Raw genomic sequence first — 17591 nt, forward strand, 5'->3', positions numbered from 1 at the left:
TGTACCTATGCGAGAATAGAACCCGTGTCTTTGGCGTGACGAGTGGCGTGAGTGAGTGAGTTTAGCTTTACGCCGCTTTTAGCAATATTCCAGCAATATCACGGCGGAGGACACCAGAAAATGGGCTTCACACATTGTACCCATGTGGGGAATCGAACCCGGGTCTTCGACGAGCGAACGATTTAACCACTAGGCTACCCCACCGCCCTGACGAGTGGAAGTTTTGACCACTTGGCTATCATCACCGCCCCTTATTTCCTTCAGCTATTGACCCGGTCAAAGGATTTCGAAATCTGATTAGATCATACAAAATATTTTCTCACTCTTGTTGATTTATCACTTAATATCATGGATCAAAGACTACTTCCCGTTTTCAAATACAAGAGAAATATGTTCAGACAACCTAGTCAATCGACCATTATGATTAAATCTTCATGTTTGTGGTGATCAAAGTTCAAAACGACTGGCACACAGTCTGATCTCAGTATATGCTCGCATTTTTTGCACACGGTTTCTATGGACTTAGACAAGCTAATAATAATAATTCGCTTAATCCTTGAACGTCTCACATATACTGTTGCAGAGTACGTTTATACGTAAACCAAATACCAAATTTTGGTCACTCCATTGACGTCAAGCTTCCGTCAACTTTTGTGATTAATAGCCAATTAGTGACCACTTGTCTGTAAAGGGTCTCCTGATAGTCACCCATTCCCTTAAAACCCTCCACTTCCGCATGCAGGCAAGCGAAGGCACTGTCTCGGATCTCAATGAACTAAAATGACCATTAATTCTACATAAACGGCCCACTAGAATCAGCCATTTCGCGAATGATGTAATTAGAACGATTCTGCCAGTGCCTCTTTCCTTGTTGAGAAAATAGATGCGTAATGCTCGATGGAAGGATTGCAATCCATTTCCAATAATTATTGTACTTCCTGGGCGTAGAGTGATAACCCTTACAATTTGTCTTGTTTACTATGGTAATGTCCACACACCAGTTAAACGGACGCCATGTCTGCATTCCATGTAAGCTGTAAAATGTTCACAGCATACGACTACCTGAAATAGTATGCAAAAATAGAACAGTCATCATGATTTATGGCATCTTGGGAAGACATCTGCCTCCGACTAATTTTGTTTGATATTTGTTTGATATTTGATTGCTGTAATTTAAAATAAAATAGTTTCAGACACGAAAGCGTGTTTAAAAACAAAATGATAAGCTCGATACCATGAATTCTACTTATCATCTCTGATTATGACACTGAGAAATCGAACGCCAAAAGTTAGGATTCCACATGGGAAATCGTTCAGAATTAAAATTGTAAAAACTCGTTTTCTTATCTGTATAATCGACTTCATCCATACTCTTCTCAAACCTTTGTTATCTCTGTCCCAATGAAATCGTGCTATGTCGAAAAAGGCAATCACCTCGACGTTAGGTGTAAAACCTCCATTCAGGTGTAATTGAGTTTTGCTTGGAAAACGGTGCTTGGTAAGGATTGAAGGTGGCATAGGGCAGTAGTTCAAAGATGCAATTGCTGTAATTCTATGCTTCAAATACGAGGACTGAGTTAGGAATTGTTTATCGATTCAGTTTTAGAATCTATATATATGAGGACTGACATTTGGGAGAATCAAATCATCACGACTTTTACATTTCATTGGCAAACAGTTTTACATGACGACAATTAACCATGGAAGGATGAAAATATATATTCTGGGGAAACGAAACGCAAAAGTGAGTTCGTGATACTTTATATATCATGTAAACAATCAACAAATCAAAATATATGCCAGTGTCACTGACCACGGTTCCTAAAGGCACACAGGAAACGTCTAAATGTCATGTGAAAGTCAGTTGTTCTCAGCTGCTCCTACAAGTGGGTCACATGACTCCACATCTCAACTTCCGAAACCCATAGAGCTGATACAGCTCAATTTAAACTTTTGATATATGTCAAAGTTTAACACATAGGTGGTATGAAAAGTCAGAGAAGGCAAAGGGAATCGTGATTATTTAACAGTATGTCAGCTATCCATGCCATTTTAATTTGGTGACGGAGACAAGACAGACGAGATGCAGATTTTAGAGGTTCTGCTTCGTCAAACTATCAGATCACTCCAGATACAGAGACATGGTTGAAATGTGTATTTTGTATGGCATCTAAATAGAGAGGGGCGTCATAAAGAGAGAGATCGTGAGGGAATGTCCTGTTATTGTGTTAATGCACCACTGACACCATAAAATATGCACAGATCAATCGCTGCAGTGGTGAGTGAGTGAGTGAGTTTAGTTTTACGCCGCACTCAGCACTATTCCAGCTATATGGGGGAGGTCTGTGAATAATCGAGTCTGGACCAGACAATCCAGTGACCAACAGTATGAGCACCGATCTGCGTAGTTTTGAACCGATGACATGTGTCAACCAAGTCAGCGAGCCTGAACACCCGATCCCGTTAGTCGCCTCTTAGGACAAGCACAGTCGCCTTTTACGGCAAGCATGAGTTGCTGAAGGCCTATTCTACCCTGGGACCTTCACGGGTCTGCTGCAATGGTGTGATGTTAGGGAAAGAAACTTATTGCTCCACTCGCCTGTTAGATACCATAAATCTTACAATTGCAAGTTGATTCAAGACATATCGCAACAATCTCACTATAAGATAGATTATATCTGGCAGACACTCGCTGAGTAATCTCACGTTTATCATAATAACCTGACGTCGTACATCGAAGTCTGTGCTGGCAATCAGATTTATCAGGGCCAAGATTGATACTGATACTGATGCCTGTGTGTTGCAGCTGGAACATTATCGACTCTGGTCTTAAATAACATTTTAGTAGTTTTCATGATGTTTTATGGTTGAAATTTCCAAATGTGATGCATCAGTGCCAAAACAATGATGTACCATGCAATTCCCTATTTTGACATCTACCACACGGATTGAATTATTTCAGGTGAAAAAATGTCTTGACCTTTCGCGAACACCTGGTGTCATCACTATTTCATACCTTAGTTTTAGTGATTCATAACACATGCTGCTATCTCGTGATAATCACTGCATTGTCCTGTTAAGACCGATTTGTTTGCATCCGACAAATATCTGCTCAAGGAAAATGAGATTCCTCAAAGTATACTATATTGGTATATCTATCGAGAGTGATTTGTAGATAGGATACGTAAGTGCTCAAGTAGTGATGGTAGTGCTCTATGGAGACGCATCCATCCAACAGGAAGTGTTAGGCCAAACATAAAGGTGTAATACTGCTATGGCTAGTACTGCTGAAACAGATATATGCTCATGATAAAGTAAAACTCTTTCGGCAAAGATTTCTTATGAATGTGGAAACGGTTATGTCGCTTTTGTTATCATTAATCGTGCCAAACCTCCTGGACTGTCACGTCTCCTCATGAAGAACGAATGTGCCACATGCTTCAAAACGACTTTGTTCATACACCACACTCTGGGTACCACCCGTCTTTTGCACCACACCCTGAGTAATGTGCAGATGCATTAGTGAGGCAGTGTATTTGCTGATACTGCAGTGTAAGTGAGCAGGTATAAGTGACCTTTCACTTCATGTCAAGCAATGTTCCTAAGGATCTTCCCTCTTTTAAGCAACCACTGAACATGCTCTTTTAATCAAGATTTCATATCTTCAAGGTCACTGTAGTTCAAGAACACCGTAGTGTTTTCAAAACCTTTTACGGTCGACATGTGGAGAAAAAAAAGAAAAAAGGGATTCAGTGACAAAAGGGATGCAAAAGATTTATTCCCTACTTTGACTTGAACATAGATTCCGATTTTCAAGAAGTCTTGTCAAAGTGTTTCATGTTGCTATGTTCATATAGTCGGAACTGAGTCAGTAAATTTTAGTTAACGACACTTTTAGAAATATTGCAGCTATACCAGCCAAATAAAGAAACTGTGCATTTTCAAAATATTATCCCAGTTGCAGGCTAAGTAAACTTAGTGGTGGAGTGTAACGAATATCACTGAGACTGAGTCTGACAAACCCTAGTAGGAGGTCGCGTCGGGTAACCTTTGAGCGGCCTATGACCGTGCAATCAAACGCGAGACGGTTAAATAGATTTAACCAATCAGACAATGGCTACTATTTAGGGATCGGAGGAACTTACAAAATATGCAGGTCACTGGCACAGATCTTTCCACAAACAAAAATCCGCAAATAACACAGTAATTTGACCTGCAGTATATATGTTTTGGGGTTTCTGTTGACATGGTTACCACTAGCTACTATTTCCGCAAGATGACATTCTTGAATATTGCCAAAAACACTATTTTCAGCGATTGTTTACTCGCTGTTGTCATTGTTGTAACGTGGGCCGTGTGCATCACCCGGAAGCGAGCGTACGCTAAATAGCATTTGGAATCGTTCGGGTACGAACCTTTTCGAGATAACAAGTTCAAAAGGTATGTGCGAATGTCCAGTTTCGCGATTTGGTAAGCTGTGTTCTGATTGGTCAATCTCAAAGGTTACCTAGGCGCGATCTTCCATAAGGTTTTGTTCGACTCATTAGTGGAGTGTAACGAAAAGTACTGAGGCTAGGTTTACTTAGACTGATCCCAGTTGATAAGTACGATAACAGTGTCAAAGGTACATGTAAACCTTAATGGAGGGATCACGAGACCATAACAAGTCGGGCGAATTTCAACTGAAAAGTCAACCACTATGACGTCACGAGCCCACAAGCGTGACAGGGATCAAACGACAATGTCAAAACACAACCTCAATAACGGGTATGTCCACCAATCGGCATTGAGAGCAACAGTGCATCGACGACGCATAGAGACTATCAAACGTGCAAAGATGGCTTTTTGGGATGTCACGCCAGATTCTCTCAAGTTCTGATCAAGGACGTTATCTGGCGGATGAGGAAGACGTCGTAGACGTCGATCCGTTTCGTCCCAAATATGCTCTGTCGGGCAAGAAATCCATCGCAACCCTTGCCGTATGAAGGCGGACATTGTCCTGTTGGATTGTTAAGTCGGGGCGATGACGTTGCAGAAAAGGAATTGCCACAGGTCGAAGAGTCTGATCCCTGTAGCCCACATCAGTTAAGTTGTCCTGAACAATCACCAAAGGAGTTCTTTGTTATTCCACCCCAAAACATCACGGAACCACCACCAAAACGATTCCTCTCCAAGACACAGGCCTGTACATAACGTTCTCCCACGCGTCTATAGGCACGTCGACGTCAATCACTATGGGAAATGGTAAACCTGGCCCCGATTACTCGAAAATGTCAAACTGAGTCTCACAATATAAAAAAGCTGAAGTTTTAACTCAGCTGCATGTTTGAAATATAAAAACCCAAACAACCTATGTAACCTATCCATGAAACTCAACTTGTTTCCAATAGTTTGAGTTTTGTTCCGATTTCAGTTCATTCTGTGAAATGTGTTTTCTCAAATTTGAGTAAAATCTCAGACTTTAGTCAAAACTCATACTTAAGTTTAATTTCGAGGAATCGGGGCCTGGACTCATCTGCAAAAAAAAACATTTCTCCACCAAAACAAGGGTAAGCGGACATGATTTCGGCACCCCATTCGCGGCTTGACGTTGTGTCAGGATAGGTCGCACGGCGGGAGATCGTGGTCTGATCCAGTGATGACGTAACCGTTGTCGAACTGTGTTGGGGTGAATATTGCGAAGTGCTGGGATGGTCCGGCTAGTCATCACTGCAGTCTGAAACCTCTGGCTTATCCATCTATCCTGTCTTGGCGTTGTTACACGTGGGCGTCCAGACCATGGCCGATCGATGACGTCATTTGCGTTCTGGTAACGTCTCACCCGTGCAGAAATGGTGTTCGGGTGGCAGTGGAAATGTGCACTTGTCGTTAAGACATTCCCCCACGGACCATCCCAACGGCCTCATGACGTTGTGCAGACGTTAGCCCTGGCATGAAATACGTTTCAATAGCCGTTTAATTTTTTTAACGATCTCAAAGGCAAGGGTTGAGATTTCCAAACTTACAGTATTGTGTGGCTTTCATTTGCTCTGTTTCCCTTTCCCGGAATGCACGTGCAACAACGTATTGCACGTCTCAAGGACAAAACCACTGACACCACGGAATGTGGCACGTGCATGCATGTTGGATAAATGTCACTAATCTCTAAGTTTAAATCCTTATGTCTCTAGACAAGTTTGATAAACAGGCGTGCGACAGAAACGGGCTTCACACATTGTACCCTTGTGAGGAATCGAACCAGGGTCTTCGGTGATGAACAAATGCTTTAACCACTAGACTACCATACCGCTCCTCACTCGGAATTAAACAATCGACTTTACTTTTGCAGGGAATTTATGTGGATGTTAAAAGGATATTGTCGCTTTTATTGTACAAGCAGAACCGATTAACTCAAAGTCAACATTTTACCCTACTCTTTCAAGAACCTACACAGGCGTGTGCCAAAACGAATCACAGCCTTACGTCATTTAATGGAGTCACTCTATCTGGAACGACAATCTGTATAATCCATTATGTCTCAAATTACAGACTCTGATTGAAATGGAAATCTTCAGGGAATAACCTCTTAGTAATTTGAGCATCTGTGCAGCTTTAAAATGACGTAATGAATATCTTTTTGAGGTGAGGAATATAATGGCAGTCTCGGGGGGTTGTTTGTATACACGCACGTAATTGAATATAGATCTATTTGGTTTGAATGACTATTATTTGACGCTTTCTGGGAAATCGGATAGGTAGCTTGTTTTATACCTTTGAACATATGCAATTATGTCAATAAAACCTTTGAATGAGATGGTAGCTCACGTTTCTTTCGAAGTAGTACTGTTTGATGTTTCCACGAGGGATTTTACTTTAAGGGGTTTTGTACATTATAAACCAATAACTTGCCTTTGATGAAGAAGTTCGCATATGGTGAAGCAAAAGGACACCAAACGTCCTTCTTTATTATAGAAGACCAGCATCGTATACATGTTTACACTTTGATGTTCAAAACGGAAATTAGTAAATAATATTTTCTTAGGATTGTTTCTTACTTTCTTACTGTAAAAGGACCCGTGAAGAACATGATTAGAATTGATTGTAGATGCTCATGCCGTTGATCACTGGATTGTGTGGTCTAGACACGATTACTTACATCCCATAAATGTCGTAAAGAAATCAATCTACCTACTTGTAGGTGACCACTATTTGTTTTGTAGGTCAAAGGTCAAAGTAGGTCACTCAGTAGGTCAAAGTAACATTGTCAAGACTCAAGTCCTTTTATTCTAATTAACCTAAGGGTAACTTTAATAACAGTAAATTTCCATAACCAGACCACTCAGTGCATAGCTGATTCACATTCATTCATGAAACTGCTCAAATCCCATCTCATATATCATAAATACGGATAATCACCAGGGAGATACATCCGATAATTAACTTTTTTCTATTTCCATCCCAGTTCCCAGACTAATCTTACATATTGTCTACGAGAGTTGTTCAGCTATGAAGAGAGCCCTATAAAGTTGATAACTGCATATGTCCCTCATTGATCCTATCTATACAATGTTACACTGCTGTCGTTATGCAGCAAAGTAGATGTCTGACATCCTGTCACATCAACGTGTCATTATGGTGTCTGGATGCAAGACGTTTAGCAAATACGTTCTGTCTGTGTGAAGTAGAAGTCAAACTCCTCACATCTGTGAATTACTCACAAAACTAAGTTCAAGTACCATTACATTGGACAATGTGGAGGGCCTATGCAAATGTCGTTAGCTACTCATACAACAGAATAGCGATGTCAACAAATGGTCTCTTTAATTGGTATTTAGAGATTGATTTGCTACACAAAGGCAATCATTTAGGAGCTTGTAAGATGAAGGGAAGCAGTTTTCATGGTTTCACAATTTCTCCATTACATCCTTTGCAATATTGAAAGTGTCTGTCCATAAAAAATGTGGAAACATATTTTGTAATAATGAAGTCCCCTGTCCATACAATGACGAAACATCCATTGCAATGAAGAAGTTGCCAGGTCATAGAAAGTGGTCCTCTTCATGCCTGATGTCTAACTTGTTTTAACGGAATTGGGTGCTAAGGCTCGCTGGCGTCGTCGTTCACGCATGTCTTCCTATCCCATTTGCGAAAAAGTGATGCTCGTGATGCTGATCACTGGATTGTCTGGTCCAAACTAGATTATTTGCATACTGTCGCCATTTTGCTGGAATGTTGACGAGTGTGATGTTAAACTACACACCAACCAACTCACAACGTCTTTATTACCTAAGTTTATGTTTAGATTCCTTTACTGATGTCAAGGAATAGTGAAATGCCGCACAATAAGGTATGAAGAAATGTTTATTCATACACAATCTTCCCTTTAATGTTACTAAATGTATTTACAAGTGTCACTGAAGCAAAAGTAACCAAATAAATAGATGTGAACCAAACAAGTCTTTTATTGCTGCTAAACAATAAACGCAATAGATGACAAGGGCACGACAACTGCAGTGACAACAAGCGACATGACCCAACTTCTTAGTTGTTAATAAATACTTGCTCATGACAAAGTCATAATTGTACAAAGATATCTTCTTCCATTCTTTGTCTTTATGATCATAAAAAAACCTCTGTTGGTTTGTTTACATTTCGACACAGAATACAGCATTTAAGAGAGAGAGATGGGTTAATGGCAGCCTCGGGAATTTTGATAGTCAACCAAATACGAAAAATATATATATATCTATGGTGTATAAATTTTCAATGGAACAGTTGTATAGGACTGGATAGACTGCTTCTTCATTGTGATACTATTATAAATACGACGTTTCATTGTTTCTGATCTCGTAATAACACTCATTAGTACATCTCGGCCTCAGTCCAAAACGGACAGCATAAACCACTGAAACGAACTTCCATTACAAGACCACCATGACACCGCCTCTAGTGAGAGAACAAGGAAGAATTTCTGCGGATCAGTTATCATCTCACCAAGGCGTTGTTTCATTTCATATGGTGTAGATATTCAATCAAGGTCAACCTAAGAGGAACATAATCCATATATACTGGAATCATCAGAGCAGCTACAATAGTTGAGGCCTTAGATATAAGCTTTATGGGGGAACCATTTCCAAATGCGATGCATACGTGACTAAAACAAAAGATGTCCGGTACAATTTATTATTTTGGCTTGAAACGTTTGTTTCCATAGACTTTCATGAGTGACTTTCCTCTCTCCCTGCCAACGGTGGGCCAGGATACGATCAACTTGTCAACATAGGCTTTCCTAAAATGGGATAAAACGGGATTGTTCAACGGACTCGCCTTTAACTGGGAATTAGTATATTTTCAAATAGTTTGTCACGAGATTCGATCTTAGGCAACAATCTTCCAAACAGTTCAAGTTGTTCAAATCCTTTGCCTTAATGTTATAATCTCAGGAATTGTGGATAGTGACACATTTGATCAGAACATCGCTTGCTTTGATTATGGGATGTTCGTATTCAACATAACATTCGACCTGTGAAGGTCCCGGGGTAGAATAGGCCTTCAGCAACCCATGCTTGCCACAAAAGGCGACTATGCTTGTCGTAAGAGGCGACTAACAGGATCGGGTGGTCAGAAGCTCACTGACTTGGTTGACACATGTCATCGGCTCCCATTGCGCAGATCGATGCTCATATTATTGATCACTGGATTGTCTGGTCCAGACTCGATTATTTACAGACCGCCGCCATATAGTTGGAATATTGCTAAGTGCGGCGTAAAACTAAACTCGCTCACTCACTCACTCAACATAACATTCCCCTCTTATTACATTTTCAAGAATTAGAGAAGCGGTTAGCTGGACCAGTAAGAATCGCCAGGAGGGTGATTAATGGTATTAACAACAGTGATTTGTCGATTCATGACCAAGTTACAGGAGACTCACTGCCTTGCCATTCTTTTGTTTAGTGGTATTTACGCATTCTCAAACCGAAATTTAATCACCTAGATTATTACATAATCTGGAAATGTGCAGGTCAGTGCGGGTATACGCTAACTCATCTATGCCACAAATATAATGTTACAGCATTTTCCAGTATTGTAAGTACGCGTTTACAACCTGAGCCAAGCACCACCTGCACAGACTGAAATAAGCTGACTGTGTTTAGCGGTAAAGCTCAGGGCATAGAATCAATATTCCTCGTACGTGGTATTGACCGTCGCTCTGATTAGGAACTTTGTAGCATGTGTTGAGATTAGGTTCCGCCATGGGGAAATATTTCCAGCTCCAGGAGACATATCTGTCTGTCTCTTCGGAGACATGAAGCCTGTTTTCTTGGACATTTCCGAACACAAATTCCAATTAGCAGGTTCTAAAACATAGCTTGACTCTGTGGGTTTGTTCACCTTCAGCCTGAGTCACGTTTTGTTTCTGAATGTTCATTTGACCAACTCTGCGTCCTGTTGCGTTCACGGCTCGATACAAAAACAGAGTTATCAAAAGGTGGAGCAGTATGTGGTTAGCCATCAGAACCATCCTGTGCATGTTGTTTTCTTCTCTGCATTGACGTGTTTTTGAAATGTTAGATTAAAATAGTCTGGACATTTTTTTTTTTGTTAAACAAGATGTTTAAGGAAAATTCTAGAAGTGAGTAAGTGCATTGAAGTAAGGCGAGCATGCAAAAATTTAACTCCTTCAAAATATATTCAGAAATCTTGTCAGACGAGAATACTTGCTGTTGTGCTGTTGAAACATTCTTTTGATGATTCCTGTGGAATAGCCTTGTCGTAAACATATTCCACAAAACTGTTTACTGATACAGAGTATAAAATGTACAAAAATAATTAAATTGTAACTTATTTTATTAATTTGAATGTGACAGATTAAGATTCAAATCGATAAACTAAGATTACAGATTTGATGCAGTTTAAATTAGCAATAAAACCAATTCAAAATTCAAAGAAGGAAGCTCAGAAATGAGACCTCATTCCAGTGATAAATGGGCATGACGTGCACTGTTAGTGCTGATTATCATACAATATTCTTTCCCACTTATATCTCCTTGTGAGACAAATTGCTCTATATCTAGTCCATACTGACATGTAAAACAATTTCATTTCACACATCTGATGCATCGGCAGACAGGTCCTGCCACGCCACAGCGGAAACGCAAGATCACGATAGTTCGGAGGACTTATTGCGGTTAAGGAAGACATCGATCAGGAGGTCTGGAGAGGCTGTGGCAGTGCGGCTCGAAGACTGACAATCACAACAAGCTCATCCAGCGAAGACAAATGATTTCATCCTAAAAAAACATCATGGTGATGAATGGAACCCCGTAACACAGGTACACATTTTTCGTGATTTGTTGGCGCTGCTGTTTGTCTTGATTAAATAGTTCCTAATGGTGGTACAGTTTCCACTGCTTAAGTAATAACAACAAAACTCTTCCCGTATCTTTGAGAAATTGTATGCTTAAAGAAGAACCTATGTATGATACATTTCAAGCATAAACTGTAAGTATGTGTTCGCGAAGAGGTATGCCCAGTAAGTGGCACCCGTCACCAATGTGTATAAAGGGAATTCTATTGAATACCTGAATACTTATGCTCATATGGATCAACTTAGAATAGTGAATTGCAGAGAGCAATCTTGGTAAATTATCAAGTCTTTTGTGGGATGCTTTTGATACAGCATCTACATTAGTTATTGCTTGAAAAGGCGTATGTGAGATACTGTGGTATTTAAATTGTATATTAAATCCATTTAGATGTGATTCGTTTAGAATATATATTTAAAAAGCATGTCAAGGTTTCAACTGACAACACAAAAATGTATGCCAGAGGCATGAACAGGGAATGGAATCGAACATCAGTTTACTCACAAATGGGTCTAACTGTGAAGGTCCCGGGGTAGAATAGGCCCACAGCAACCCATGACTCGCTGACTTGGTTGACACATGTCATCGGTTCCCAATACGGAGGTTTCGGATTACGTCCCTTAGTAAGTGCTCTCTTTAGAAAAGGCGAAAAAGGGTCGTTACGTCACCGGAAGGTGGGGCTGTTTCCAGGCCGTCGCTAATGTAAATATGCCGTCTCATCACTGTTGTGTTCCGGGTTGTACCGCATCGACGCGAAAGCAGCATAAACTGGAGAAGTACCCATGGCTGCAGGGGGTGACTTTTTTGTCCTTCCCGAACAAGATCAGGGCATCAAGTCTTCGCAGAAGATGGATTAAGCTCGTCCGACGAGAGCCTACATGGGCACCGAACAAGTACAGTCGGATATGTTCCAGACATTTTTTGCCCGGTTGTGACTGTCCGACACTTTTCCCTTATAACAACTTTAAAACGTCCTCCACTCTAAGGTAATGACCACTTCCACATATACTTTATTTTTCAGTGATTTTGTAAAGTGTTGTAGCCTCTATTTTGACACAATTTAATGAGTTTGGCCGCAGATCTATAAATAGATCCGAGGTTTTTCATGGTGGACGTTTGTCAATATTAGTATAGTCGAAAAGACGACTGTTTTAATTATTCGTTTAATTCAAAATTATTGTTAACTTTGGCCTTACGTCTGCTCAGTATAAATCTACAAATTGTGAATAATAAAACCGAATTATTTTAGATCTTTGTTCTATTTTTGCAAGTAATAAATATTCTGTTGTAAAACACTGTAAACCTGAAAATTATCAGTTATATTTTTTTCATAGAGTTACTCAAAACTCATCACTTAACCTGGCCTTGGATAAGAAGAAATCCACCAAAGAGCTTGCAACTACAGAGGTTCCACCTGATTTATCAGGAAGCAGAGACTTTGCCGCCATACCCTACACAGTTGGGGAGATCACAGTCCTTCAACCAACAAGGAAAATAATGTTTTCAAAAGGTCTACTCATAAATAATTTTTAACTTTAAACGATAAATCTTGTTGAAACTTTATTTTGAATACAGAATGAAAATGTTGCGTAGATTAAGTAATTATTTCTTAAAAGAGCAAATTGACCTTAATTGATTCAAGATATTCGTTTCATTTTCCTCCAGGTGCTATAGAATCAAACACACCCATAGTCAGTGACGATCATGACTATGTCATGAAGGATGAAGAGAAGAGCTGGATGTGTGAAGCTGGAACTCAGACAGATCTGACAATGTCTGACATCCATATCATGAATGAGGACCTTAAAAGTAAAACTGAAAAACTGGAGGACAAAGAAACTCTATTTAGGGACTTGTTTTTGGAAACTGTTGTTGAAGATGATGAACATGTAAGGTTTTATACGGGATTACCATCTTGTGCTGTTTTATTGGGCATCTTCAACATACTTGTTTCTAAATGTTCAGTTTTGAACTACTGGAATGGCAATGCTGCTGCATGTGAAATAACAAATACTTCAAGATGTCGTCCAGGTCCAAGTAGAAAGTTGACAATGTATCAAGAATTTATTCTCACTCTTGTTCGTCTGAGACAAGGATTTCTGCAGTATTTCTTAGCAGATGTGTTTGGAATATCAAAGTCACGTGTTAGTCAGATATTTGCAACATGGATTACTTTTATGTCTCAAACCTTTGATAATGTACTGAAATGGCCATCAAAACTACAGGTTAAGAAATATATGCCATTGTCTTTTAAGCAGTTATATCCCAGAACACGAGCCATAACTGACTGTACAGAGTTCTTTTTTCAAAAACCTAGATCACCTTCAGCCCACGCAGCTACTTACAGTTCGTACAAATCTAAAAATACTGGGAAATATTTACTTGCCATATCACCATCTGGTACTTTCACGTTTGTCTCTGACTTATATGGTGGTAATGCTTCAGATAGGTATATTACAGAGAATTCAGGATTTTTAGACTTAATTGAACCTGGAGATGATATCATGGCAGACAGAGGTTTCAATATTCGTGATTTATTGACAAGAAAGCGAGCTACCTTAAATATGCCACCATTTACTCGAAAATGTACTTGGGGTAAGAAAAAGAGACTAAATGTGAGTGAAAATTAAAAAGACAAGAAGCATTGCAAAACTTAGAATTCATGTCGAGAGAGCTATACAGAGACTAAAATGTTTTCGACTTTTAAGTAACATCATTCCTTGGGAAGTGAAACCACTTGTTAACAAAATGGTGAAAGTGTGTGCATTTTATTGTAATCTTATGCCAAAACTAGTCAGGAACTAATTCAACTTCAATACCTGTTGTAAAGCAAATAATGCATTTATTTTGACTTGACAGAACAGTGTCTTGTTTTCGAATAATCCTCTGAGAAAAAAACCCAAAACAATGTGATACAGGTTTTTTTAATACATCATGGTTTATTGTTGATACTGTGATGTACAATAGTTGACATGTAATCATTTGTACATAATTATACCCACATCCAATTACTGCATTAGCATCAAACAGATCTTGGCCTAGATTTTTTAAGCTCTGTTGGCGCTAAGATAGTCTTAAGTCAATGTGAATATATGTCACTTATGAATGCCTTAGTGCTGAGAGAGCTTCGGAAATTGAGCAGCTGGACTATGATCAATCATTACAATACTCAACAAATCAGTGTGCATTTCAGACAATCTACACAAGTGAAAACTCAGAGGCCCATATAATCTGCATATCTGGGTAAAATACACATGTAAAATTTCCAATTATGCATCGAAAAAAATGGTTGCATACCAATTACACATACAAAATATTAGATATGCAAAAAGTATTAAACCTGGTCATGGGTTATATTTATAAGAATTGTTTGAGTAATGAAAAAGACATCGATTGTTATGAATTTGTACTCTTAGGGTAGTAATAGTATTGTACTGTCAGTACAGGATGAATAATTTTTATGAAATCAATTCCATTATACATTATCTGTATTTAAGTTGGTTAAGAAGATGAAATACCGACTCAACATTCATAATACCCATTCATGAAAAATGAATTCGGTACAGTACCCACATGAGCTATATCTTATCTGAGGCTCTGGTTAAAGATGACAAATACTGAAAATACATTGTAGTGGTAGGTAGAAAACTTGTTAGAATGTGTCAAGTTGATGTTTATAATTAAGTGCCTCATGGTATTTACAAGGTGCTTTTTCTATGACAGATCATAAACTGTTTACACAACAGTTATCCCCATTTAACTTAACAGTACATTTGTGTTGTAGTAAAAGCCTAATTACACCAATAGGTCTATACACAACATATGTACAGTATTACCTGGAGTCATATTAATACATGATGACAACAATAGTAATATTATTTACTACTTTTTCATGTACATGTACTTGACAGTAACAGATACTGACATCTCAAACACTGTTATGAATAACACTAGCTGGACAAATGTACAGAAATAAACTTCAATTTACGTTCCATAATATCTTGTTTCTCAATTTACATACTATAATGTATGCCAGTAAGTAAGTATTACAATTAATAGAAGTCAGTATTTGGTGATACTTGAGTTCTGTTATGATCATCCACTTCAAATGACACTGGGATGAAACAATCTGTATATGCATGTCAAAGTAACCTTTAACACTTCTCACATACACTTCATGTGTCAATAATTTGCAGGACTACAAATGCAGATCAATTTAAGACAACAGTTTAGGAACAATGAATGATTCATAGAAAGAGGTTATTGACTAGAAATCTTTTTTCCATTCCATTTTGTCAAAATAAATTCTATCAATATATATCAAATGCTTTCCAGTTTTTATGGTACCTTCAACATAGAGAACAAAATCACACCAGTGAACATTTGCAACTGCCATTTGGCACTGTATTTGCTTGTACCAAGGTGAAGACTTGGTCAGCTTTATCACTCCATTTTCATTTTTATATACATTGTAATTCTCAGAACAAATTTCCTCAATGCTGCAATTTTTGTATTTGTAAGTACATTTAACCTCTAAAAGGCCCATACCACAACATTTACAATGTACAACACCATCAGGGCTGGCACCAAGATGAGGCATGCTTTCATTTACTAATAGTCCTGGAACATAAACATTCAGGCCAACATGGTCTGTTTTTTGTTTACACGCATACAATTCACGGGCAAGGACTTCACGCTCTTTACCATACATTGCTGGTGCTAATGTTGAAGAGGCACAAGTACAACTAACAGCAGACAAATTTCTATACTCAGACATGACTTGCTTTACTATGTAATTGTCACTTTTATTTTGACTGTAAATTAACACATTTGGAATGACAGATGCAGTCAGTCGACCACATCGATACTTAAGCCAGTTTTCATTATCTGACTGACCCACAGAAAGTGAATTAATTTCTTCACAATCACTGCTTGTCATGTTAAGCTTAACATAATCAATGAAACTTGGGGGTGAAACTGTCAAATTTTTAAATTCAAAGCCAAATTCAAGCATAGTTTTGGGAAGTGAACAGGCAACTTGACTATGGTCATTATCCAAGACTTCATTCATTTGACAATCAGTGTCCTTAATTAATTCATGCAATGCATTCTGGACATCAAAACAACATTCATTACTTGGACGATAATTGTTGATTGTATCTGTGTGGAGTAGTGAAGAATTAATTTCAGCTAATTTAAGTGGTAACGACTCTTTCCTAGCATTGTCCCAAACACACTTGACATCGGTGCAGGTCTCTGTATTCCTGTCCACATGTCTTTCAGACCAGTCCACTAAGCTGAAGAGTAGGGCAACAACATGCTTACAAGCACCATCATCACTGAAAAAATATGGAATAGAGCTTATTTAATAAATATTTAGAATTTTTTAAAAAGCTCATAAACATGCTTTGATTTTAAACACCTCACTACACATAATTCAACTGACTATGGCTAGACTACACACAGGAAATCACTTAGTAGGAAAATACAGATAATAATAATACTTACCCTGTACATTCACATCCTGCTGACACAATACAAGCATTTCCCCTCTCCAGCAGACACCAGGTTAAGTAGGGTTTCTCAGACTGTGATGTCTCACGGGTGCAGTGGGCTCGAACATATGTATGATTATGTGACAAACTATGAAGCTCAACAGCATGGATATGGCCATCGGTATGTAGTCGGTAGCCCTTCTCCTTCCTGAACCCCTTCAGCCTCTCTTTGCTCCAACTTGCCGGCCCTAGCAAGTAAACTAGGATGTCAGCTTGACAGAACATCGGCAGCAAAGTCAGGTTGTCGGTCCACGATTTCAGTTCGGGCGACACAACTACGGGAAATGTTACTTTTTCGTTGTCAACAACAACCGTACTTCTCTCCAAAAGGAATGAAGACGCATCATCGGGAGTCGTCAGCACTGGTAAACCAAGTTCAGCTGCCTTATTCGCCAACTCACGCAGCTGTGTCAAGGTGTAATTTGAAACAGTCATATCCCTTGCCTTTAGGAAGGATCGTAATTCTGGTTTCAGCATCGAATCGATAGATTTTGAATTACCCGCCATTGCGACACTAAAAACAGCCCCACCTTCCGGTTTGTTGCGCAACCCATTTGCGCCTCCCCGCGCAGAAGAGTGATAACTCGAAACCTCCGTATTGCGCAGATCGATGCTCATGTTGTTGGGCACTGGATTGTCTGGTCCAGACTCGATTATTTACAGACCGCCGCCATATAGCTGGAATATT

The 17591-nt window shown here is 39.1% G+C and overlaps 3 protein-coding genes across 3 annotated transcripts in view; 2 read left to right on the forward strand and 1 right to left on the reverse strand.

The window, feature by feature from the left end:
- The window catches only part of LOC137267918 (F-actin-capping protein subunit beta), a 384252-nt gene that overhangs the window by 90691 nt on the left and 275970 nt on the right, over window positions 1–17591 (forward strand). The gene's annotated exons all lie outside the window — the stretch shown is intronic.
- On the forward strand, window positions 12057–14686 carry LOC137267644 (uncharacterized). Its single transcript, XM_067802122.1, has 4 exons — window positions 12057–12241; window positions 12683–12858; window positions 13014–13934; window positions 13969–14686. Exons 1-4 carry the CDS (start codon window positions 12057–12059, stop codon window positions 14151–14153), a joined length of 1467 nt encoding a protein of 488 aa, XP_067658223.1. The 3' UTR covers window positions 14154–14686.
- Window positions 16853–17410, reverse strand: LOC137267645 (uncharacterized). The gene has a single exon (XM_067802123.1). It carries the CDS (start codon window positions 17408–17410, stop codon window positions 16853–16855), a length of 558 nt encoding a protein of 185 aa, XP_067658224.1.

This window comes from Haliotis asinina, chromosome 16 (assembly GCF_037392515.1).
Source record: "Haliotis asinina isolate JCU_RB_2024 chromosome 16, JCU_Hal_asi_v2, whole genome shotgun sequence".
In the NCBI taxonomy this organism is placed as follows: domain Eukaryota; kingdom Metazoa; phylum Mollusca; class Gastropoda; order Lepetellida; family Haliotidae; genus Haliotis; species Haliotis asinina.

Bases quoted from the DNA above. Each gene is read 5' to 3' on its own strand.
- LOC137267644 (XM_067802122.1), top strand. From the start codon at position 12,057: ATGCCGTCTCATCACTGTTGTGTTCCGGGTTGTACCGCATCGACGCGA. The intron at 12,859-13,013 runs GTCTACTCATAA...ATTTTCCTCCAG, and splicing joins GAAAATAATGTTTTCAAAAG to GTGCTATAGAATCAAACACA. The intron at 13,935-13,968 runs GTACTTGGGGTA...ACTAAATGTGAG, and splicing joins GCCACCATTTACTCGAAAAT to TGAAAATTAAAAAGACAAGA.
- LOC137267645 (XM_067802123.1), bottom strand. From the start codon at position 17,410: ATGGCGGGTAATTCAAAATCTATCGATTCGATGCTGAAACCAGAATTA.